Source organism: Zalophus californianus, chromosome 9, assembly GCF_009762305.2.
Source record: "Zalophus californianus isolate mZalCal1 chromosome 9, mZalCal1.pri.v2, whole genome shotgun sequence".
Taxonomy (NCBI): Eukaryota; Metazoa; Chordata; class Mammalia; order Carnivora; family Otariidae; genus Zalophus; species Zalophus californianus.
The window spans coordinates 57,500,016-57,525,637 of NC_045603.1; the positions used below are offsets into that span (position 1 = coordinate 57,500,016).

General features: G+C 41.0%; 1 protein-coding gene across 2 annotated transcripts; it reads left to right on the forward strand.

Moving 5' to 3' along the window:
* The first annotated feature begins 2,922 nt into the window (after window positions 1-2,922).
* NEMP1 (nuclear envelope integral membrane protein 1) lies at window positions 2,923-23,181 on the forward strand. 2 transcript variants are annotated; one of them, XM_027595297.2, is made up of 10 exons: window positions 3,133-4,396; window positions 10,565-10,689; window positions 11,917-12,136; window positions 13,369-13,407; window positions 14,084-14,156; window positions 15,205-15,298; window positions 15,770-15,884; window positions 16,571-16,796; window positions 17,584-17,757; window positions 18,672-23,181. In XM_027595297.2, the coding sequence occupies exons 2-10, from the start codon at window positions 10,588-10,590 to the stop codon at window positions 18,847-18,849; spliced, it is 1,221 nt and encodes a 406-aa protein (XP_027451098.1). In that variant the 5' UTR covers window positions 3,133-4,396; window positions 10,565-10,587; the 3' UTR covers window positions 18,850-23,181. The 2 variants fall into 2 exon arrangements, with proteins under 2 accessions (XP_027451097.1, XP_027451098.1); XM_027595296.2 differs by lacking the exons at window positions 3,133-4,396; window positions 13,369-13,407 and adding an exon at window positions 2,923-3,076 and having other exon boundaries at window positions 18,672-19,021.
* Window positions 23,182-25,622: the final 2,441 nt, after the last annotated feature.

A 25,622-nucleotide genomic window follows, 5' to 3' on the forward strand; every position in this document is an offset into this window, starting at 1 on the left:
TCCCAAAATATTCTAAAACACATTTACTATCCAGATTTCCCACCCCATTTACTCAACTGTCTTGGCCTGAGTTTTTGGCTATTTGCATACATCAGATCCACCTGCAGATAATGAATATTCATTGCATTGTGTGCTATAGACTCTGAAGATGATTCTTTTTTTAAAGATTATTTATTTACCTATTTATTTTTAAAGATTTTATTTTATTCATTTGAGAGAGAGAGGGACAGAGGGAGCACAAGCAGGGGGAGAGGCAGGGAGAGAGGGAGATACAGACCCCCCGAGGAGCTGGGAGCCCGATGTGGGGCTTGATCCCAGGACCCTGGGACCCATTGGAGCCACCTAGGTGCTCTTTAAGATTTTATTTTTAATGGGGCGACTGGGTGCCTCAGTCGTTAAGCATCTGCCTTCAGCTCAGGTCATGAACCCAGGGTCCTGGCATCGAGCCCCACATCGGGCTCCCTGCTGGCGGGAAGCCTGCTTCTCCCTCTCCCACTCCCCCTGCTTGTATTCTCTCTCGCGCTGTGTCGCTCTCTGTCAAAGAAATAAATAAAATCTTTAAAAAAAGATTTTATTTTTAAGTAATCTCTACATCCAATGTGGGACTCAAATTTACTGCCCCAAGATCAACAGTCGCATCCTCTACTGACTGAGCCAGACTGGCAGCCCCTGAAGATGATTCTTAAAGTGTTTTGAGCAGTGTCCTCATGATTAAAATAAGGCTAAAAACTTCTTGTGTGACTACCTTGAAGGGACAGAACTTTTTTGGATAGTAAGGTGGAATGCGTTTGTAGACAATACAGTCTCATTACTATATATCTCCTTTGCACATGTCAAAAGTCAGTAGTCGGTGATCTGGAATTAGTTCCCAAATCTGAAATTAGTTCCTCTGTTCTCTGGCCTTTATTCAAAACCAAAGAGTGAGCTCTGAATGGTGACAATTTGGGGCCTGGTAGAAAATGAAGGGGTGTGTGTATGTGTGTGTGTGCATGTGTGTGTATACAAGTTTATTTTTTAAAAACCTTTGGATTTACAGAAAAATTGAGAAGATAGCATGGAGAGTTCTCCTATACCCTATATCCAGTTTCTACCATTGTTGCCTTACATCAGTATGGTGCCTTTGCCACCATTAATGGACTGGTATCCACATGTTATTATTAATGAAAAGTCAACAGTTTTTTCAGGTTTTCTGAGTTTTTACCTAATATATATATTTTTTCTATTCCAGGATCCCATTCATGATACCATATTACATTTAGTTCTTGTGTCACCTTAGGCTCTTCTTGGCTGTTCTAGGTTCTTGGTCTTTCCTTGTTTTTGACGACCTTGATAATTTTGAGGAGTAGTAGTCAGGTATTTTGTAGTTTGGCCCTCTATTGGAATTTATTTAATTTTTTTTCTCATGATTAGGTTAGTTTTATGGGTTTGGGGGAGGAAAACAACAGACATAAAATGCTACTTTCATTGCATGACATCAAGCATACATAGTATCAATGTGATTTATTACTGTTGATATTGACCTCTCCAGGTCAGCCAAGGAAATGTGTCTGAGACACAGGATGATACTGCAGCAGGGGTAGCCTAGACGTTTCTTTTTGAGGATGAAATTTCTTCTCCTGCGCATAGCTCAGACCCATTTTGACTCTTTAAAAATACCTTGTTTTGAAAGCTTGAAACTTCCTCAGCAGTAACCTTTCCTGAATTTCCTCTCAATTCACTGGGCTCCACGATCTCTAGTGCTCCTACCCACCACTATCAGATCCTCTAAAAAAATAAGATGCTTCAATTTCTACTAACATTAACTGGACACCTGTTTATGTGCCAGGCACTCTTCTAGGTCCTCACTGTGTGAAATCATTTAATGGGAAGCAGCCTGATGCATAGAAAGAACTCGGGCTTTTGGGTAAGAGTTGGGTTGAAACTGCAGCCCAGCCCAATTAACTATGCAATCTTGGGCAGATTCTTTGTCTTAGCCTCGGCTTCTTAAATGGAGATATTTGTCTCACAAGATGCTATAAGGAATAAAAAACTTTCTCCTAATCCTCACATTCATTTCACTTCCAACCCTCCCATCCCCATGGGTACCTGGCTGGATCAGTCTAAAGACCATGTGACTCTTGATCTCAGGGTCGAGTTCAAGCCCCACCTCGACTGTAGAGATTAAAAAATAAAATAAAATTTAAAAAAAGAAATGAAATAAAATAAAATAAAAAATTACCCCCCAAAACCCTATGCCTACATTTTTATTTTATTTTTAAAAATTTATTATTTTTTTAGTAATCACTACACCTAATGTGGGGCTCGAAATTACGACCCCGAAATCAAGAGGTGCGGAACCAGCCAGGCACCACCCTAGGCCTACATTTTTAAATGCTAATGTTTATTCCCATAAAATACACAATTTTTTGTGTGTGATTTGTTTTAAATCATATAGGACTTTGGAGGACACGTCTTAAGAAAAATTTTCCCGTCAGGGACTCCTTATAAAGAGGTCTCAAGGGTAAGTCTCCCATAACAAGAAGATCGTGGTAAAAAGGAAAGAGAACAGAAGAAACTTCAGACAATTTCGATGGAAATAATCAAATTTGGTCAAGGAGGCCTCACCCATTCTGATTTTCTATTGGCTAAGCTTACCATCAATCTCACCAGTTGTAAATAAACTGGAGACGGAAGCATGTTGTTAAGGGGTGGGATCTTCCTGTCGCCATTGCTAAGGTGGAGGGTTCGTTTTCTCATAGGCTGGAAGCTGCTTTTCCCGCCCCCTCGCAGCAGTTGCTAAGAGGCGGGATTATAGAGTTCGTAAAGGACTGAGTACTCGAAGCTCCACCCATCCGATTGGTTGGTAGGGGGCAGGTCTTGCAGTGGATAGGCTGCTGGCCCTGCCTGTGCCGGTTAGTTGCTGGGGAGAGGCACGTGAAGAGGAGGCGGCGTGAGGCGACCACGGCGGGAGGAATGAAAGTGGCGGTCTCACCGGCAGTTGGTGTCGGGCCCTGGGGCTGGGGGGCTGGAGGGCGTGGGGGCGGCGGGGTAGTGCGGCTGCTCCTGATCCTCTCCGGCTGCTTGGCCTGCGGCTCAGGTACCGCCGGGGCAGCGGGTGCGGAGGGGGTTATATTTAGAAAAGTGGGGAGTGTCTCCAGGGTGCGGACCGTTTTACTGCGGTGGGGTGCGGACGTGGTGCGGAAAAAGCAGCTTCGTCGTCGGCACTGAGGGGTTAAGGCCCTGGGGCGGCCTCGGGGAACTACTAGAGTGGGGAGGAGCCTGGAGTCTTTTGGCAGAGACTGGAAGGGAGGCCTGGACTGGGTGAGATGCGGTCCTGGGGGCTGCGTCGCGCTGCGTGGGCCTCCCCGGTTTTCCTGCTTAAAAGTGAGGGGACCCGAGTACCATTGCTGGCAGGCAGAGTTGCAGCGGGAATGGGGGCATCACATTCATTGAGCAAATTATCAACGCCTTCTGAGCGTATGCTCTGTCCAGACTCAGGGTACAGGTGTGGCTGAACGGATCATTTTAATTCACTGAAATGGAGTGATTTCTATCTAATGTTTTCTGTCCTTGTAAGATCCTGGCGCCATTAAACTCGTTTCCAAAACAAACAAACAAACAAACCACCACCACCACCACCAAAAAACACCGTTCAGTATCAGATAGGTTTCTTTCGGAAATTTATTCATTTCTCAAGCAAACTGCTGTCTACCTATTGCTGGATAATTGGCTTTGGACTGAAACGAAACTGTTTCCCTTTAACGCTCTAACTCATAAAACCTAGAATGTTTCTAAAAAACCTCCTACCCTCTTATCAAACGCACAAGAGAAAAATAAGTGAGGTTTCCAAGTTCCACTGGAGACAGTTTGAAACATGGAGTTAAGGATAATCATATCTTGGAAACACAGTATGCTCTCACCTCCCCCATCCTTTGCTGCCTATCTCATGCTGTCACTTAAGATTATCCTTAGCTGCAGCTTTAAGGTTGTCTCAGGAGCCATAGAGCTAGTTCCAAAGTGTAGCGTCCTCCTGCAATATTTTTTTTTTGTGGGGGGGGGAGGTAGTAGATATCAAGAAGGCACTTTTTCAGAGTAATATTGAAGGGCTACTTATGATCTGAATGAACTTGGGCCAGATGGTTGGTTAACCTCTAAAATGGGGTAGTCGATTGTGGGGATGAAAGAGAAAATATATGCAAAAATGTCTCTACCTGGTCAGTGCCCAATCAGCAGACACTTGAAGTTTCTTTTATGAGAGGAACAGGGGTTTCTTAGCTTGGAGAAGGGTAAACTTGGGATGATATTCTGTGTGACCTGGTAGATCGTGTGGGTGGCAGCTACAAAGAGACAATCATGTAGTAGAGAAGAACTTTCTAAAAGCCAGAGTTCCTAAAGATAAAATGCAGTACTTCAAAAGGTAGGTAGTTTTTTTCTCTCTCTTTTTAAAAAGATTTTATTTATTTATTTGACAGAGAGAGAAGGAGCACAAGTAGGCAAAGCGGCAGGCAGAGGAAGAGGGAGAAGCAGACTCCCCACTGAGCAGGGAGCCCAGTGGGGCTGGATCCCAGGACCCCAGGATCATGACCTGAGCTGAACATAGATGCTTAACCAACTGAGCCACCCAGACGCCCCTGGAATTTTTATGTACTTTAAAAATCAATTTGGGGGCGCCTGGGTGGCTCAGTCGGAAAAATCAATTTGTATGAACTTTTTACTACATTAAGGATATATATTTTTTGTAATCTATTTATTGAAAAATTTTCTTTAATTTGTTTACCCTCTTTTACCTTTTTTAAAAAATATTTATTTGAGAGAGAGAGCCAGAGAGAGCACGTGTGTGGGGAGGGGCAGAGGGAAAGGGAGCTGCAGACTCTCCAATGAGCAGGGAGCCCCAGTGACACCCAGCTGACTGAGCTGATTTGACGCTGCTGAGCTGACTCGGGCTTGATCCAGAACTCTGGGATCATGACCTGAGCCCAAGGCAGACACTTTTTTTCTCTTTCTCGAAGGCAGACGCTTTACTGACTGAGCCACCCAGGCACCCTTACCTTATTTCTTTTTATTGAAGTATAGTTGACATACAATGTTATTATTTTCAGGAATAGAACATAGTAATTGACTAATATATTACACAATGCTCACAATAAGTGCAGTTCCTTTTTACCTTTTTATTTTTTTTAATTTTTATTATTTTTTAAAGATTTTATTTAGGGGGGAGAGAGAGAGCATGAGGGGGGAGGGGCAGAAGGGGAGGGAGAAAGAATCCAAAGCAGACTCCACACTGAGTGTGAGCCCCAAGCAGGGCTTGATCCCACCACCACAAGATCACAATCACGCCCTGAGCCAAAACCACGAGTCAGTCGTTCAACTGGCTGAGCCACCCAGGCACCTTCCTTTTAACCTTTTTAAATAGATTTATATTTTTATGTAGTCACTTAATTTTATTCTCTAGAGTTATTTCCATTGCTTTATGCTTAGAGAGCCCTCAAAAATTGAATTTATATCATTTTTATGTTACTCTTTAATTATTTTACTTTTTAATCTATAATTACTGTTAGCACTTGGTGTAAGGTGAGGATCTAGATAGGTTTTATTTTCCAAATAACCAGTCAGTTGTCCCAGCATCCCACTGAATGATCCTTTGCTATGTGCACTGTTTAAGATGCTATTTTTTTTTAAAGATTTTATTTATTTGAGAGAGAGAGCAGAAGCAGGGGGAGCAGCAGGCAGGGGAGAGGGAGAAGCAGGCTCATGTGGGGCTCGATCCCAGGACCCTGGGATCATGACCCGAACCGAAGGCAGACGCTTAACGACTGAGCCACCCAGGCACCCCTAAGATGCTATTTTTTAAGAAGGCTTTTAAGTATGAGCTGAGTTACCTCTTGAAAGAAATGAACAGGGCGCCTGGGTGGCTCAGTTGGTTAAGCGACTGCCTTCGGCTCAGGTCATGATCCTGGAGTCCCGGGATTGAGTCCCACATCAGGGTCCCTGCTCAGCGGGGAGTCTGCTTCTCCCTCTGACCCTCCCCCCTCTCATGCTCTGTCTCTCTCTCATTCTCTCAAATAAATAAATAAAATCTTAAAAAAAAAAAATGAACAGAGGCTATTTAAGGTTGTTTTTCATGACTTTTTAGGGTCTGTTCCTGTCCTCACATATTATGAGTCATTTTCATTGATTCTACCGGTAGATGTTACCAGTGCTGTTGATTAGTTTGTAATGACTGTAAACAAGTATGAAGCTCTTAACCTTTGAATAACTGCTTTATGGGTAAATGTGATAAGCAAGTTATGATTCACTACATTCCATGAAGGCATTTTACAAAAATCTTTGGGCTCAGAAGGCGTTTTCTTGAACGTTTAATCCATTCTGCTTTTTAACATGCTGGCTAACTTACTTTTGGTGGGAGAGGAAGAAAGGTGGTGTATATCCTTATGCTACAGGAAGCACAGAATTTTAAGGGGGCATTTTGACAACTTGTATATGTTTAAGGTTGTTTGGTTTAGGTCTATGTTGCTAACAGTTTAAGCTAGAGCTGGAGTGTTGATTGTTTCACAGATTATCCCTTTTGACTGGTGTATTTTACCTCTCAGTGACTTTCCAAAGATGTGGCTGGCCAAAGTGCTGATTTCCATAGGAGGTTGCTATTAAGGACATTTATTTATTTATTTATTTATTTATTTAATTTCTTTCTTACTTACTTAAAATTCTTTCCCTAGAATGTTATATAACTTGGGAAAACGAAGAACTAGATTTTAAAAGATGTTGCTTATTATAGAGTTGTTTTATTTCTTTAAGAAAATGGCATCAGAAAATTTTAAATTTAGTTTCAAAACACCGATGCCTTTCTTGGCATTAAGTTTTTCAAATGCCCTGTGCTATTGACATTATTTGTATCTTACCATCTTCTTGAAAATAATAGTGGGTTAAAAAGGTGTAGTTTTCTATTACTTGGTGCTGTGGGAGAGAAGGGGTTACCAAGTGTGACTCTTGTTTTTGTTTTTTATTGGACAGGTGTATGTTTTTACTTTGGGTTTGTACACAGATTGGATATTCTTTTAAGGAAGTGATAGATTCTTATACAACATCTTTTTTTTTTAATACTTCCCAATGTTTTTGCATACCTCAATGAATTTGTCAATATAGTAGTTTTAGCATGCCCATAACCTTATTCTCTTATACTCTCCAGAAGTAAATAAACTTTTTTTTTTTAAGAAGTTCTATTTATTTAAATAATCTCTATACCCAACATGGGACTTGAACTCACAACCCTGAGATCAAGATTCAAATGCTCTTCCCACTGAGCCAGCCAGGTGCTCCAAGAAAATAAACCCTTGAAACATATTTATGAGTGGATATTCTATCAGTACATTTGTGGGCTTGCTAGTGAGACCTTTTAAAAAGGTTTCATTTTATGAAAGGTCAGGAGGAAATCCTAATTACTACTGGGCTAAACCCTAGTGAGAAGCTGATAGATGGGGTTCAGGGCATGCTCCTCAAAATACAGCATCTTGGCATATTGAATATTGTAAGCTGAGGGAGTTTAAGAAAACAGCAGAAACAGGAAGGTCTCTCTCATCTCCCCACCTCACGCTTTTTCTCTGAAACAGACCATAAAATCCTGTGAGAGGTGTCCTCCCTCCCCATACCTGAGGAAATGCAGGTAACGGGACAGTGAGAGGAATCCAAGCAAACAGGCCTTTCTCAGTTTCCCTCAGCTTACTACCATTACTATATACTCTTTACCCTATCATATTCCTCCGCAAGTGTCTACTCTTCATGAAAGGTAGCATAAAGGACATAGGTCTAACTATTTCTTTGGGTCTGCATTTCCTTATGAAGGCTTTCGTGTCACGTAAAACTTTGTTGAATAAATGTATGCTTTTGTGTTGTTAATCTATCTTTGTCAGTTTAAATTTTCAGACCTAGCCAGGGACCCTAAGAGGATCAAAGAAAACTTTTTCTTCCCCTACAATATGAAGACTGGATTTCCTTTCCTTTCCTTTTCTTTTTGCTCTTTTTTTTAAAGATTTTATTTATTTATTTGAGAGAGAGCGCCAGAGAGAGCATGAGTGGGGGGAGGGGCAGAGGGAGAGGGACAAGCAGACTCCCCGCTGAGCAGGGAGCCCACACTGGGCCCCATCCCAGAACCCCGGGATCATGACCTGAGCTGAAGGCAGATGCTTAACCAACTGAGCCACCCAGGCTCCCTAAGACTGAATTTTCTTGAGAATTGAGATATAATTAATGTATAATAAAATTTCACCCTTTCAGTGGTTTTTAGTGTTTTTAGTATATTCACAAGGTTGTGCATCCATCACCATTGACTAATTTCAGAGTATTTTTATCACTCCAGAATGAAGCCTCATGCATCTTAGCAGTCACTCCCCATTCACTTCTCCTTCCAGCCCCTGCAAACCACTAAAATCTACTTTCTGTCTCTGGATTTGCCTATTCTGGACATTTCATATAAGTGGAATCATTCGATATGTGGTCTTTTTGGTCTGGCTTCTTTCATTCAGAATAATATTTTCAAGGTTCATCTGCATTGTAGTATGTATTAGTACTTCTTTTTATAGTTGAACAATATTCCACTGTATGGATGGATATATCACATTTTGTTTTATCCATTGATTCATCAGTTGGTGGACATTTGGGTTGTTTCCACTTTTTAGTTATTGTGGATATTGCTGTTGTGAACATTCATGTACAAGTTTTTGGGTGAGCTTGTGTTTCGTTTTCTTGGGTATGTACATAGGAGTGGAATTGCTGGGTCATATGGTAACTCTATGTTCAACTTTTTGAGAAACTGCCGAAGAGGCTGTGCCAATTTATATCCCCAGCAGCACTGTATGAGGGTTCTCGTTTCTCATATCCTGGCCACTTCTTGTTATTATCCTCTTTTTGATTTTAGCTTTCCTAATGAATGTAAAGTGGTATTTCATTGTGGTTTTGATTTGTATTTCCCTGATGACTAATGATGTTGAGCATCTTTTCATGTGTCTCTTGGCTACTTGTGTATCTTCTTTGGAGAAATGTCTGTTAAGATCCTTTGCCTATTTTTACAATTGGGTTATTTCTCTTTTTATGGTTGAGTTGTAGTTCTTTATATATTCTGGATAGTAGCCCCTTATCAGATACATGATTTACAAATATTTTTTCCCATTTTGTGCATTGTCTGTTTACTTTCTTGATAAGGTCCTTTGAAACACAAGTTTTAAATTCTTATGAACTCTGATTCATCTGTTTTTTCTTTGGTTGCTTATGCTTTTGTGTCATATCTAAGAAACCATTGCCTAATCCATGGTCATGAAGATTCACACTTGTGTTTTCTTCTAAGAGTTTTGTAGCTTTTGCTCTTATGTTTAGGTTTAAGGCAGAAATTAACTTCAAAATTAGTCTTAGCTTCACCAAAGCCATTTTGGAATGGCAAGTATCCTTGCCTTTATCATGTGTGTAACTTTGGTTTTTTTAAGGTTTGGTTGAGGTTTTTGTGTTTTGGGTTTTGTTGTATTTAGTTTACTTACTGTTATTTAGTTTATTTTTAGTTTATTTAGTTTAAATCTACCTATCTTTGTACCTAGACTAGAGTGATAACCAAATTTCCACTTAGAGTACACTTAATAAGTTGGTAAGTACAATATAGAACTCAAAGAAAAAGTTATTTAACTGTTTTGTGGTAAAAAAGGTAGCTTGTGCAAACTTGGGTGGGAAGGTACAAGAGAGTGGTCACTTTTAAGCCTTGAGTTGGCTGAGATTGAATACAGACTTCTGAATGGAGAATCTTCTGTCTTGGCAAAATCAAAGGGAGGGCATATATTAGTTGACTGCTCTTAAAACTTGAAACAAAACAGCTGCAAAAAAGCAACTTTGTGATCTGTTAGTATCTTCTTAAAGTCCTGTATATACAGAAACAGTGCCAAGTCTGTTCATCCTACTGAGGAAAAGGATAGAGGAAATAAATAGATGGGGTTACTTGAGCTATGCCTTTATAAGGGAAGCAGGACCTGGGTGTGAATCTCAGTTAAATTATTCACGAGCTGTGTGACTTTGAGTAAATTGTTTAATCCTTCTTAAACATCAGGTTTGTTTTAAATTTGTGAAACAGGGATTATGAGAGTGCCTGCCTCATAGCATTGTTGGGAGAGTTAAAATGAAAAAACAGCATACTGTCTTAATAAACACTTAATAGTAACTTTTATTATTACTTATTCTGGGTTAGTGCCTATAATATCTAAATAATTAAATTTGACAGAAATAAGACTGCCTTATTTCTTCTCTCATTTCAGTTTCTTTCTCAGTCACTGACATGTTAACCCCAACGTTAAGAAAGTGGTCAGTGGTCAGTATTGTAATAGCACCGCATGGTAACCGGTGTTGGCTACACTGCTGAGCATAGCATAAGGGATAGACTTGTGGAATCACTGTGTTGTATACCTGATACTAATGTAACCTTGTGTGTCAACTATACTTCAGTTAAAAAAAGAAAACAAAAAAGTGGTCAGTTTAATTATTTTTTATGAAATGAATTGGTAGTTATTAACTTGTTCTGTAATACTCAATTCTTATTTCCTTTCTTTGCATAAAGCTGGAGTTGATGCAAACGTGATCATGCTTCAGGCATCCGAAGTTTATAAGTCGAATCACAGGCAACAGTTCTGTTATAAAAATATGCTTATCCCAAAGTGGCATGATGTGTGGACACGGATACAGGTAATAATTTGGAGGCCCCTGGCTGGGGCAGCTTCTGTGAATATCTTGTCTGTCTGTGATTAGTGAGTACTTTGACACGTTTTCCCCCTTCACACATAATTGGGAAAAAAAAGAACTGTTAACAACCTTGTTAGGGTTCAGATTATCCTGAATTGTGTTTTCATCAGTAAGCATTTATACTTAGTTTTCCTCTCTGTCTCTGTTCCCTTAAGTAGCTTATAATACTTGACCCTGAGGTAACCTTCCTTCCTCTTTTTCCCAAAGAAGCTTCCTTCTTGTCCTCTCTCCTTCTACATACGCACGGACACACACACATATATGCATGCACGTGCGCGTGCGCACACACACACACAGCATGCGTGTACGCGCACCCCCCCCCCCCCCCCCCCCCCCCCCCGCCAAAGGCCTTATGCCTTCTTTGGCCTGGAAACTGTTGCGTTCCTGTCAGGATGTAAACTCTTTTGCCTGGCTGTTCCTATTCTGTTTTGATTCTACACGAAATGTTTCATAAACCCTGTGCCTGAAGTTTTCCCTTGATAAAATGACTTTGGTTTCATTTATTTCACAACACTATTAAGCCACATGGCAAGTGAGGATGTCTGGCTGTAATAATGATTGAACAAAATGAGTCCTTTTGGAAATGCTGCGCCTGCTGTAGACATAGTTACTGATAAGAGCATTTGTTGTTCACATCAAAAACGTAAGGGTGGGCTTGTGGGTTTTAATTTTCTTTTTTTTATTGTCTGATATAAAGATCATGTTCCATCTGAGACACATTATAACCAACATTTACCCGTAATCAGTGATTGTGACAAAGGGTTGAACTTCTCAGCCTGTCATTATGGGAAACATTTTCAGTTTTCTGGGGCTATTTCTGCCTGGCAATTTTCTTAATATTCTAGAGCCTTATTTTGTATGATCTGTCATAAATAGCTACAGTGATAACTCTTTCACCTTGGAAGTTTTTTCTCCCCCCTGTGTTGTTCTGGCTTAATAGCAGATTCAGATCATGTTAACAACAAGACATTTTAACAGCTGCCTCTGTGTACTATGTACAGTGTTATTTGCCCAATTATGTTTGAGCCGTTGCATCTCTATATTTCTTACAAGCCTTGTGGAAAACTGGCACTATTGCTTATTTAGCTAGTCTCCCGGTTTTTTAAAACCGTATTTATGAAAATTTAAAATTCCTACTTCTTTCTCATCCTGATTTTACTTGTGTTACAGATCCGAGTAAATAGTTCCAAACTGGTACGAGTCACCCAGGTGGAGAATGAAGAGAAACTGAAGGAGTTAGAGCAGTTTAGTATCTGGAACTTTTTTTCCTCCTTTTTAAAAGAGAAATTGAATGACACCTATGTTAACGTGGGTCTATACAGCACAAAAACCTGCCTCAAAGTTGAGATTATAGAGGAAGACACCCAGTACGATATCATTGTGACCCGGAGTAAGTCTTAACCTCTGTTTTTCTGGTGGATTCTCTTGTGAAGAGGGACTGAGCTTTTGAGAGTGTAATTAGTGGTACAGAGAAGTTAGCCCAAGAAAACTCCCTTCTGGTTCTGATTATAGCCAGAGTACACCACTGCTCCAAACAGTTAAGAGAGTCTCTCTCCCACATGCAACCCTTTAGGCCTAGAGTGGAGACTTCACCTTAGGTCATTCGGAGTACCTCCTTACATCGATCTGTGAAGACTGTGTCCTCATACTTCCAGGCCCTGAGCTGATACGCCTAGTGTTCTTTAGGGTAAGACACGTGTGTTCCTGCCCTCTGGGCATTTCTAGACAAAGTTAGATGTCCTGAATATATAGACCTACATTTGAAGACCTGAGTGGTTAAATAATACAAACTGAAGAAAAGTGGAACTGAATCTTAATACTTCACAAGTAAAGAAGATTTGTGGAACCAGAAGTAACTATGAAAATCACTGCAGTTTAAGGCTTATTCAGGGACACTGGGAGTCTTCCCTTTTCCGAACATGTTTGACAAAGTTTCACAGAGGACTGGGATCGATATCCTGTTGAACTCTCTGACCTTTGGTCTCTCCTTGGTTCCTGCCTAGGGTTCTGGGATGTTGTGAATAGCAGAGACATTCCTGGGTTTTGCTACAAAATAGGTTGTGCCCTTCTAACTGTCTTATGGTTCCTCAAGTCTTTTTGGTTGTATAGAATTTGACTTTTTTTTTTTTTGGTGCTCCTTGTACATGTACTAATTCTTCTTGCTCCTATTCTGTTTGTGGACCTCCCCTAAACTCAGAGCTCTTGAATGTGAATGCTGTGGGAGTGTCTGGTATGCCACTGAGGGGCCTCTACTTGGGCCCCCTGGTCCTGGGTGAGATGTGTTTGAGTGTAGGCTTTTCCAACACAGTGCTTGTGTAGCAGAAGGAAGTAGGTGGTGGTGTTGGGCAAGAAAAGCAGCCAGTTAGAGAACAACAGAGGGCCCAGACCCAAAGTTCTAGGCAAATCTGCTGAATCGGAACCTGTGAGTGACTTTTGCGGGAAAGCCGGAGTGGTAGAGACCCCTTGTGGGTGATTGCATGAAGTGCTGATGGCATTATGCTTGGCTCTCATCCAAAGCAAAGCCTAGTTTCTTTTAGCCTTAGCATAGTAACCAAAATAAAAATAAGATCTCCAGAAAAGTACAGGTTAGACAGAGACCTAATTATATTTTCTGTTTGGAAGGGTTCCCAGGCTTTGTGCGGAAATTACAATGCTGTTTAGGTAGGTTGTTTGCGTTTATAGTTAACCCTTGAATAGTACGGGGGTTGGGGTGCTGGCAGACTTACCCCTCCCCTCAGTGGAAGATCTGCATATAAGTTTTTTTTTTTTTTAAAGATTTTATTTATTTATTTGACAGAGACACAACGAGAGAGGGAACACAAGCAGAGGGAGCAGGAGAGGGAGAAGCAGGCTTCCTGCAGAGCAGGGAGCCCGATGCGGGGCTCGGTCCCAGGACCCTGGGATCATGACCCGAGCCAAAGGCAGACACTTAATGACTGAGCCACCCAGGCGCCCCAATCTGCATATAACTTTGACTCCCCAAAATTTCATTATTAATAGCCTGCTGTTGGCCGGAAGACTTACTGATAACATACACAGTCGATTAACATATTTTGTATGTTATACATTATTATGTGCTGTATTCTTACTATGAAGTAAGCTAGAGAAAAGAGAATGTTGCTAAAAAAACCATAGGAAAGGAAAATACATTTACAGTACTCTGATGTATTTGTCAGAAAACGTCTGTGTATAAGTGGCCCGTGCAAATTCAAACCCATCTTGTTCAAGGGTCAGTTGTATTTTATTAGCTGACCAGTAATGCCAGCATTGTCTTTTATTCTATAATGCTTTATACTGTTTGTTTTCCCTATCAAACAGAAGTCTTTATTTGTTTCAGGATTTGACCCCAAACTCTTCTTCATTTTCCTCCTTGGGCTTATGCTATTTTTTTGTGGAGATTTGCTGAGCAGGTAGGTTCCAAGGCTGGAGTGCAGAATGACAAGGCTTAGACCTACCCTGGTTGGCTTTTATCATAGAGAAAGTGCTGCCCTTCCCTTTTCCACGAGCTTTATGGCTAGGCCATTGCCTGCTTGGAAAAAAATTTTAAATACTTTAATACATGTTACAATTTTTGCTTTTTTCTTAAATTGAACAAGATTGGCAAGAATGAAATTCTCCTATTAAGTTGAGCCATCATGTGATGGGATTTAGCCAGTACATCACCACCCTTTCCACCATTCGAAATAACATGTTAAGTCCTCATTTTACAACCATGTGTTGGTGAATTTCATGCCATTCAGGGGTAAAAGAACAAACACCAACCACTTATTCATTTCCTGTTTTTAGGAACCTCCTAGCTAAGCTAGGTGAAACTGACATGTACAAATAAGAAGAAAACATAGATAACTAAACAAACATTGAACAAGCTAGAATCAACCTTAACTCTGTACACAAGTAAAAAGAATATTTGTGGAATAATGAGTGAAAGCTACCCATTGGAATTTGAAGTTGGGCTGGAGTGAAATTGGTAGAAGCTGTTCCTTATTTTGGGGATCCCCAGAGAAACTCACAATGAGGGAGGAATGCCTGGCAGGAAGAGTGTGGAGCAGGAGCTCCCTATTCTGGGCCCTGCATCTGGTTTATCTTTCTGGGTAATCAGTTTAGTTCCAGTTTCCAGTGTCCACTCAGGCAGTGTCCTTGCACCTTCCTTTTCCCCTCAAAGCTGGGCAATTCCTCAGAGGAAAGATTCTCCTTAAAAACTGGGTTGGGATTGTGAAACTAAGCAGAGGTTTATTGCCGGCATATATTTGAGGGGCCTCACTGATACCAGTCCTCATAAGCCAGCAGCAATTACATTGTACCAGTCCCATCAGTGTTCAGACCTCAAGACTTAGACATATATACCTGCTCTAATCTGATACCCTTTTCTGTCTTTTGGCTGCAATAGTTGTTCTTGTTCGAACAATGCCATGTATGAAGACTACACACATAGTCATGAAGTAACGTTTCTCTCTGCAGAAGCCAAATCTTCTACTATTCCACTGGGATGAGTGTGGGAATTGCGGCCTCTCTACTAATCGTCATTTTCATACTGTCCAAGTTTATGCCCAAGGTAAGTAGCAGAATCCTCATCTGCAGTCAGGAGGAGCTTGGATAGTTGAGGGACTGTTTTCTTGGATAATCTTACAGCACTGAAAATTTGCATTGGTGGCTGATAAGTCAATGTCCTTTTTCATTGACTTTTTCCTTGATTCAGAAAGGTACTTTCCATGATGAAACTTGGAGCCTGATTACATACAAACTCCTCCTCTTTATTTAAAATCCTATGCACAGTGGGGAAATTAAAGTCTCCTTCCTGCTTGCTGATTACATAGTCAGGCTTTTAAGTTATTTAGCACCTCATTTTCCCAGTGGTCTTTGCACACTATACCATTTTAAATATATAGGATGTCTTCTTAAGGGATGTGGTTTTTGTGCATTTTTATAGTAGGTTGAATTTTTTTAAAATCATAGTTCCATTTTGCTGCTTTTATGTATGGAAAGCCTGTTGTAACTTTTTGTTTTCACTTCTACTCTGTCTTAGAAAAGTCCCATTTACGTCATCCTGGTGGGAGGCTGGTCCTTTTCTCTGTACCTCATTCAGCTAGTTTTAAAAAATTTACAAGAGATCTGGAGGTGTTACTGGCAGTATCTTTTAAGTAAGTGTTGTCGGTTTTGCTTTCCTTTTTATATGTTTATAGGTTGTTTTAGTTCATTTGATCCTGAAAAGATGTTGCCTGCTTACAGTCCATGCCATTTTATTAATCTGTAAGAGTCATAGTTCTTACTTTATTTCTAACCCTGTATAGTTGTCACATTAAATGAAAATGGTGCTGCCAGGGAGAAGACTTTAATTGGTTGGTGTTTATAAGTACACTTTTCTTTACACAATAGGCATCTTTCTGAAAAGTTATAAATTGACTTTATTAATATAATCATATTTTAAATACACTTGAAGACCTTAAGCAAAGGAGTCTGCAGTGAATTTTTCTATAAAGTGAAGATCCTTTGGTTATACAGTTGCTAATCCTTAATCTACCTTTTGAGAGGTGATTAATCTGGATTTTCATATATTAGGCTTTTTTAAACAGAATATTCTAGCATTGTTCAACATGTAGCTTTAATCCTCCATTTAAAACAGATAAATTTGGAAACAACAAAGGATAGAAACTTAAAGAGATAAATATATTTGAGTAATGAAAAAATTGTGAATAACTGGGTAAAGATCTTACCCATTTTCCTAGTTCATTGGGTGCCATATAGTGAATGCACTGCTGCTCCCCGCACAAATTATTTTTACCAGTTATAGATGAAAAAGACTGTTTTCTGATAACTCTTCTCTTAGGCTATGTCCTCACAGTTGGATTCATGAGTTTTGCAGTCTGTTACAAGTACGGGCCTTTGGAGAATGAACGAAGTATCAACCTGCTGACCTGGACCTTGCAGCTGATGGGCCTATTTTTCATGTATTCTGGTATCCAGATACCACATATTGCCCTTGCCATTATCATCATTGCCCTGTGTACTAAGAACCTGGAGTACCCTATTCAGTGGCTGTACATCACCTACAGGTGACCGAAACGCAATATAACTTTGTATTGAAACACACCATTTGGGATGCTATAATCTGTTGCGGCAAAAGGGTCCAGAGGTGTTGACCCGGGAGCCTCTTTGTTCATGGAAATTGATCGTATTATATAGCTTCTGCTTTTGTTCCTTCCAGGTCTTTCTTTTTAGACTCTCTAAAGGCATTTTTATAATTTTATTCTAGTCATTTCATATAAAATAAAAGCATCCAGTAAAGTGTCATGTGTTCCTGTTACCACTAGGTGGTGCAAAGTATACCACTTTTATACCACATGCCTCTGGGTCACCTGGTTCCAGATTATTTCATATTGGCTCTCAGATTGTTCTGGGAGTTCTAGTCTTAAGATGTAGCTCACAGCGTGTTATCATCTTGTATAGGAACATGGAACAGTCATAGATTCTGAGGTTGTCAGTGGTGGTTCTATTATATATAGTCAAGGTGATGCCTTCAGTTTGGGGAATCTCAAGTTAATGGACCACAATCTTATACCATCATTTTCTTGTCATTTTTCCACTTTCCAAATATCTTGTCTGTCATTTATTGGAAAATAAGTGAATTTATTCGCATTAGTGAATACTATTGATTGTCATTCCTAGTCTAACACATCAGGAGTATATTATAAGTAAAGATGTCTATAAAAGAAAGGTGGGGATGATGACTCTTAATGTCGAGGCTCTCTGCTGTATACTTGGCTCACTGAAGGAAGCTAGAGGGCAGGCTGGATAGAAATTACTGATTAATGATTCATGATGTTATTTTGGTGAGCACAGAAAGATGTGTAAGGCAACAGAAAAGACTGTCCCCCCTCGTCTCCTGACAGAAGAAGAATATCGGATACAAGGAGAAGTGGAGACCCGAAAGGCTTTAGAGGAGCTTCGAGAATATTGTAACAGTCCAGACTGCTCTGCTTGGAAGACTGTTTCTCGAATCCAGTCTCCAAAGAGGTAAACTCTTGGCCAGCTATGCCAGGCATCTATCAGGGTATTGCGACCTTGAGTTTTAACAGAGATCATACTTCTAGATAAACATTTTGTATTCATGGGGGCGCCTGGGTGGCTCAGTTGGTTAAGCGACTGCCTTTGGCTCAGGTCATGATCCTGGAGTCCCGGGATTGAGTCCCGCGTCGGGCTCCCTGCTCAGCGAGGAGCCTGCTTCTCCCTCTGACCCTCCCCCCTCTCATGTATTCTCGCTCTCTCAAATAAATAAATAAATCTTTAAAAAAAAAAACATTTTGTATTCATGGCTTTGTTTTCCTGTTCATGTAGGAGTAGTTGAGAAAAAGATACATATATCATACAAAAGATACATGTTAAGCATATCCTCAAGGAACCATCTACTCTAGATTTGATTGTAGCATTGAGAGAAGACTCCAGTACCATACTGTTTCCCCTGTGATAGTTTTACATTGCTCTCTGAGTGGTTTTTTTTTTTTGTGGGGTTGGGGGCGGTGTTCCCTTTTTATTTGGGAGCAACTGTACCAATGAGTATGTGAAGCTTCAATTTGGAATCCTGATGGCATAAAATTTATAGGGCTATAAACATGAATAAATGTGTAATGCTCCATAATCTTCTCTTATCAGGATTACAGATGACTAAAGGAACCTTAGTACTTTCCTCACTAAAAGGATAGGCTAGTGCTTATTAAGCAGGATAGGATTTCAGGGGATGTTGGCCTCTGACCCCAGCTTTCCTCTTTTCTTTATTTCTTGCTTTTAGTCTGCTTCCCTGCCGGAGTAAGGCCGACTCTGTAAAATTTGAGCTGTGAGTGTATCGAGGGTTTCACTTTGTTCTTATTTTGAAAGGAAACCAGAAAGGACAGAAGGCAGGTTCTTAATGAGTATCATTTTCTCTTTTCCAGATTTGCTGACTTTGTGGAAGGTTCTTCTCACCTCACACCAAATGAGGTTTCTGTCCATGAACAGGAATATGGATTAGGGAGCATCATTACCGAGGATGAAATCTATGAGGAAACATCCACTGAAGAGGAGGACTCAGATTCTCGGTATCCTGCTATCACACAACAAATCACCTCCTGACTTAGGTGGTGGTCAGTCATTTTTATATGGACTGGCTTGGTACCTCAATGGTCCATGTTGCATGTGTGCACCATTGCTTCTCAACTCCTTGAAACAGGGTGAGATAGTGCAGAAATTCTCCCACTGAAATTAGAGGCCTGAGTAGGCCTCCCTCTGGAAATGGTCTTGATGGTCTCTGTGGGATCCTTGAGGGAGAATGGGTGAAGTCGTGAATGCTTTCAATGCTTCCCCATGGGTTGTTGGCCCACCTATGTTTCAAAAACAAAAAACCGGATAGCCACAGCTAGCACAGTGTTCTAGCTCCTCTTAAAGATTGACTCGGTGGTGGTATTTCTGCCACCATAGCTGGCATCAAAAGTGAGAACTGTTACATGTGCAGTAACTCTTTCGGACCCTAGGCTGCATCTTCCAGAGAGAAATACACAAATCTGAGCCTCCTTCACTTCTGCTTTTCTTTCAGTGACTTTAGAATAATCCTTGTTTTAGCTGTTTTAAGAGGAAAATAGATTTTTATTTGTCTTGTTTTTTAAACAAATATATTTTTTTAAATATAACAAATTCATGTTCCAGAACCAGCAAGTGCTCCAGATTGACAAGCCCATAGGTCCCTACGTGTTTATTCATATGGATTATCCATTAAAGCCCCAGAATTATTGTGTTGGGCTTTGAATTAGTTCTCACACGTTTGTCTAAGTCTTGCTTGCTTTTAGGAACATGCCTGTGAACCCTTCTGTAATGAAGGTCTGTCAGGCTTTTTATTATATCCAACTTTTAATTCTATCTTAAGAAGACATTTGCATTCTTCCCTTCCCATTCCTCCTCGCCCCCTTTTGCCCTTTTAGGAAGTGTCTATTTCCTCAGCTGTGAAGTATGTACAATTTAGAGTTTGTTTCATTTCTTATGTTCTCTTCCCCTTTGTTTGTAGCATTATTCCTGCAAGTTGGGAGAAGTGATCATTTTTTAGAGAATTTGAATGCTTTTTACATATCCTCCATTTTTCCTGTCAGTGGGACACATATCTTTGAGTTGCTGTGGAATCAAGAACCTCTCTCCTTTTTCTTTCTCTTCCTTTGTCTACCCATTCTACCTGTTCTTTTCAGCCTCTCCTTACCACCTGTACTCCCCCCCTCCCCTGCCCCAATCTGGCTACTTTGTAAGCCCTGAGACTATCTGGGACGTTTCCTTGATACAACATAAAACTGTAGCTATGTAGCGGCCACAGCCCGCATTGCCACGAAATAGACCTCCAGGTCATCTTCATGCCTCGGGGTGTTCATTCACCTCTCAGGATCACAGTTTTCCGTGCATTTAGTACACTTATTTGCAGTTCCATTTCTGACCAGAGATTCATGCTGTCTTTTATTACAGTGGCATTAGTTCCAGATTCTTTTGCCATTGAAAAGTACCCTTATAAACCAGCAGTGTCATTTATGAGGGAGCAAATTCCCAAGTCTCTGTCATTTGCTTCGTTCTGTCTTGGTGATCTTCACCCCCGTACCTTGGAAGAGGCTATAATGACTCTAGCCAGGAATATAGGCACTGACGGCCGGAGCACAGCGTCAGGCTCACTGGTGTACCGTGATCATGGAGACGGCAGATGATTTTTTTTAAAAAACCGTAATGACTCCTTCAGAGCAGCCACTTAGCAGATAATCTTGAAAGGCCCTGGGCTCATTGCCAACTTCCATAATGTCAGCTCTGAGACTCCCCTCCAGGTGGCCAGTTGATTATTACCACCAGTGTTTTCCACCACTTTAAACTGTCTAAAAGTGACAACTACCTCAGTTGGCAGCAAATACACATACAGTAGAAAATGAAAAAGCAGTATTTGGTCAGATGCTGTGGGTTAAAGTTGCAGGGCAAAGGAGCTTTATATTGGGAAACCTTTATGCCTTTGTAAATTATGTACATAGTCACATTTTATCCCTCTGCAGAGAACTGTTAGGACCTCTGGAATATATTATTTTTTTGCTTTATTTATAGAAATCAAGATCTAGCATATTTGAGGAGCAGTTAATTTGAAAAAATAATTCATCTGTATGAGTGGTCTCAGGATTACCCGGAGACTTTGGTGCCTTCCCCCAGGAAGCTCATTTGGGAGGTGGTGGCTTGCCTCCAGGTGACTTTCCCTGCCCTGCCTCTTATCTTTATCTCGGTGAGAAAGCACTGTGAAGCAGGGAGAGAGTCTCCTCTTTTTTTGTTTTGTTAAACTCCTTGTGAAATCTCGTTTCCACCTCCAGACCACTTTTTTTTTTTTTTTACTGTGTTTGAACTTGGGGCGAGTAAGATCAAACTCTGTTTATTACTCCATGTCTGTAGTTGGAGACCTGAGCTGTAGGCAGTGGAGGTGACCATGGGTCCTGCAGCGTGACAGCGTCTCTGAGACTGGGAAGGACGAGGGTGCCTTTGGTGTGCTGTGTGTCCTTGCTCTGCCTGCCTGTGTGGCCCTGCCCCAGATGCTTCAGAGCCTCTATGTGCCCACTAATCGCTTGACTCCATAAGCCGCCTTTGGCAGCTGCTCTTGTCTCCCTCTTGGCCACTTAGTCTGCTGGCTCAGTCACTACTTGAAGCCCCCACTTAATTTTCTCTGGCAGTTATGGCTCTCGCGATTCAGCATAGTCTCATCTCTCTCACTGATCTCATCAGAAAGGATTGAGGGGATAACCATGGAGTGAGCTGGACATCGGAGCCACGTCTGCTGCCATGTCAGCGTCTTGCTCCCAAATATCAAACTATAAATTGGCCCTAGGGTGCAGGGTCTCTTCAGCATTGGAAATCTATCACCTCTAACCTCTAATTGGTCTAAGTTATGTAGAGCATGACTGCCATTAATGGGAATATGAGAGCCAGCTGGCCTAAAACATTTCCCCTCCACTTTCCCACTCAGATTGCTTTCACGAGACCAATGGAACCGATCACCAAAAATAAGGACAGTTTAGCAACTTGGATGTCTTCTAATAGGAAAGTCTATCAGCCACTTCATCCCACCAAAACTAGTTTATTTTCTCCTCCCAGATTCAAGCCTTTTATGTCTGTTACAAAGGGGAGGGGTTGCTAATCATAGTCTTTGGGTCCCAGTGTTCTATTTTGTGCTGATACATCCCATTCAAGGCCTAGCCCTCTTCACTGATTGTGTTACTGTGTTCCCTTCAACCCAATTCCCACCTGGCATATACGTTAGAGATGAATGAAAGGACCCAAATAGGCCAGATAGTCCTCCCTGTCCCTGATATCCATAAAAAGCTTGGAAATGGATTATGCAATTGCCCTCAATCTTTTTGTTCCAGAAAAAAAGATGGGCTCAGATGGATGCCTGCATAAAAATGGTTCTTAGCTGTTTACTCATAACTTTTCTCTGAATTGAATAGTGAAAGTTGAAGTAGGAGGAAAGGAAATTAAATGTCCTTCTAGTATTCCTTTGGACTCAGGTCTGACATATGAGATAATAATCTATATTGAAATGCCAAGAACTTTATCTCAACCAAGGAGAGGACCGTTTGACAGATTTATTATGCCTTCATGTTACATAGACACTGAAGCCAAGTAATAAACATATAAAATAGCCATTTGCACAAGGCAAATGTACCTTGTTTATGTTTTGATGTAGCAGAAATTGATTATTATGTTTAGGGAAACCTATGCAGTTATGGTGATCCAGTGGTATCTCTTGGTAACTTAGCTTATGGACCTAGTTGCTGCTGAGTTGGATTCTAGATGGTTACTACCTTGAAAAGGGTGTTTGGTGCCTTATGTGATGGGAGCCAGTGCCTGCTAGGAATAAACAAAGCAGATTCATGTCCACATCAATACACAGCTTTAGTGGGGAGTGGGAATGGCACACACACAGCCTCCCCCAGATTTGGGACTTTGGGCTCCCCATCCCCTGCCAGTGTGTGTCATCTTCCTCTTCACACTCTTGACAGTAACTTGAAAATGGTGAATCATCTTCTCTGAACTTTACTACAGTATGGGTGGCATTCGCATCATGTTAGTATACTAGATAGCTCATAATGTGAGTATTAAAACTGTACAGCCTGCCATTGCCTCAGTTTCCCATATTTGTGGAATTGATGGTGAAATAGCAGGGCTAAGGAATTCCTGGGTAAGTTTTAGCCTGTGGGTAATGCCTTAGTGTTGTTTTAAAAGATTTGTCATTTATATTTAAAATAAATGTTCACAAATGTTTGAAAGGAACAAAACAATCAGGGATCGCTCTTTGCCATGGGTCTCATTTTCGCTCTTTTCTGTAAAAAAATAACAATGTCTTATTATATATTTTTTCATTTTTATTGTACAAGTTTGTAAGTAATCCCAATTTTAATAAAGTTTTATAGACTATATAGTGGTCTCTCTTAATGAACGTGTACTTTTCTTATTTGGATCTCTTGAGGCAATTAGCTTCTAAGTTTCATCTTTCTGATGAGATGGTGTTGCATGCCATCTATTTTCCTTTTTTTCTTAACCACCACTCCCCACCCTGGGTCTGCCTTGGTCTATTTCCATCCTTGGACTGGATGAAATGCTGGATCTTGAAGGGGTATTCTTGCAGGAGTCACAGGTTGTACGACCCTGCTGTCTCACAGGGAAAAAACGTATAGGCTGTTCCTAGTCCAGGGAGCTACTCCGATTGTGCTTTAGTTCTTCTTTTTTATTTATTTATTTTTATTAGAGAGAGAGAGAGAAAGCATGAGCAGTGGGGAGGAGCATAGGGAGAGGGAGAATCTCCAGCAGATTCTCCGCTGAGTGCACAGCCCCACTCGGGGCTCGATCTCACAATCCTGAGATCATGACTTGAGCCGAAACCAAGAGTCGGACACTCAACTGACTAAGCAACCCCAGTCGCCCCTACTTCTTCCTTTCTAAAAAATATCTTTTGTTTCTCCACTGGGGTGAGGGGAAGACCTGTGGATCCAGCTGTGGGATGTCTGCCAAGAGCTTTGTGTTCGGAGAGAGGGGGCGGGGCTGTAGTGAGTATTAGGGGCCATGGAATAAAAACTTCAATTATGTGTAGGTCCGGTTTCTGCAGGAGGAATCTGGTACCTTCCATTTTCTTTTATGTTTTAGCTATTTCCTTTGCTCTGGGGATCCGTTACAGCATTTGCATTAATTCTCTGCCTGTGTCCTCTCTTCTCAGTTATTTAGACTACATGGAAATCTATTGTCCATTTTTCATACAGTCTGTGAAATAGGAAGAATCAGGAGGAGATCATATGTAAATTTATGTAGATGAATGCACACTAATGGCATCTTTTCTCCTCTCCCTTCTGTAACTATACTAGGTAAATAAAGAGATGGAGGTGATTATTAATCATTGAATTAATAAAAAAGCATTGCTAGGTATGAAACATCATAGGGTTTTAGTAAGGACAAAAAAAGATTAAGTGTGAAGAAGTTCTTCTCAAACTTGAACATGCGTAGGAATCATCTGGGAAGCTTGTTAAAATGCAGACTTCTAGGGGCACCTGGGTGGCTCAGATGGTTAAGCGTCTGCCTTCAGCTCAGGTCACAATCTCCAGGTCCTGGGATCCAGCCCCATATCGGGCTCACTGCTCAGCAGGGAGTCTGCTTCTCCCTCTCCCTCTGCCTCTCCTCCTGCTTGTGATCTCTCTCTCAAATAAATAAAACCTTTAAAAAAAAAATTCAGACTTCTGATACAATAAGTCTGGGTTTAGGCCCAAGATTCTGCATTCTTTTTTTTTAGGATTTATTTATTTGCAGAGAGAGACACAGCGAGAGAGGGAACACAAGCAGGGGGAGTGGGAAAGGGAGAAGCAGGTTTCCCGCGGAGCAGGGAGCCCGATGTGGGGCTCGATCCCAGGACCCTGGGATCATGACCTGAGCCGAAGGCAGACGCCTAATGACTGAGCCACCCAGATGCCCCAAGATTCTGCGTTTCTAATAAACTCCCAGGTGACTCAGATATGGGGTATGGACCTCACTTTGAATAGCAAGGATGTAAAACACTTAGCTTGTTGCCTGGCAAACAGTAAGTATTTGATCAATGTTACTAGTTGACACCAAATAATTTGTGAGAGTCAAAAAGATCCTCTACCACCAAACATCTTCACCATATCTGAAAACTTCTGTGTTTTTATTGTGTAGCATCTTTTAAAAATGAATATACTTGGGGCACCTGTCATTAAGTGTTAAGCATCTATCTGCCTTCGGCTCAGGTCATGATCCCAGGGTCCTGGGATCGAGACCCACATCAGGCTCCCTGGTTGGCGGGAAGCCTGCTTCTCCCTCTCCCACTCCCCCTGCTTGTGCTCCCTCTCTCGCTGTGTCTCTCTCTGTCAGTTTAAAAAAATGAATATCCTTGGGAGGACTTCTGCATATGAATTAGTTTCATAAAATTACTGCCTTCCCGACCCTGTCAGTAATCAGCACTAAAGGATCTAGAATTGTTTCTTCTTTCTTCTTTTTTACTTTTCTTTTTGCCAGCTCTATTGAAGTATCATTTATATACAATAAAATTTGTTTTAAGTTTTGCTGAGTTTTGACAAAAAGAGTTAATTGAGTTTTGTAACCACTCCTGCAGTCATGATCTAGAGCTTTTCCATTGCCCCCAAAGTTCCCTTGTGCCCCTTATACAGACTAGAAATGTTAATGGGGAGAAGAGGAAGGGGATTTCAGAATCATGATGGAGGAAGACCAGTCAGCTCCAGTTACTTGAGTTTTGCCTGGGATCAGATCCCAGTCCCCCAGGCCTCCTCTCATCCCCGGAATGCTTTGACAGATCTTGAAATCGCCACGGACTTGGATGTGTATTTGTA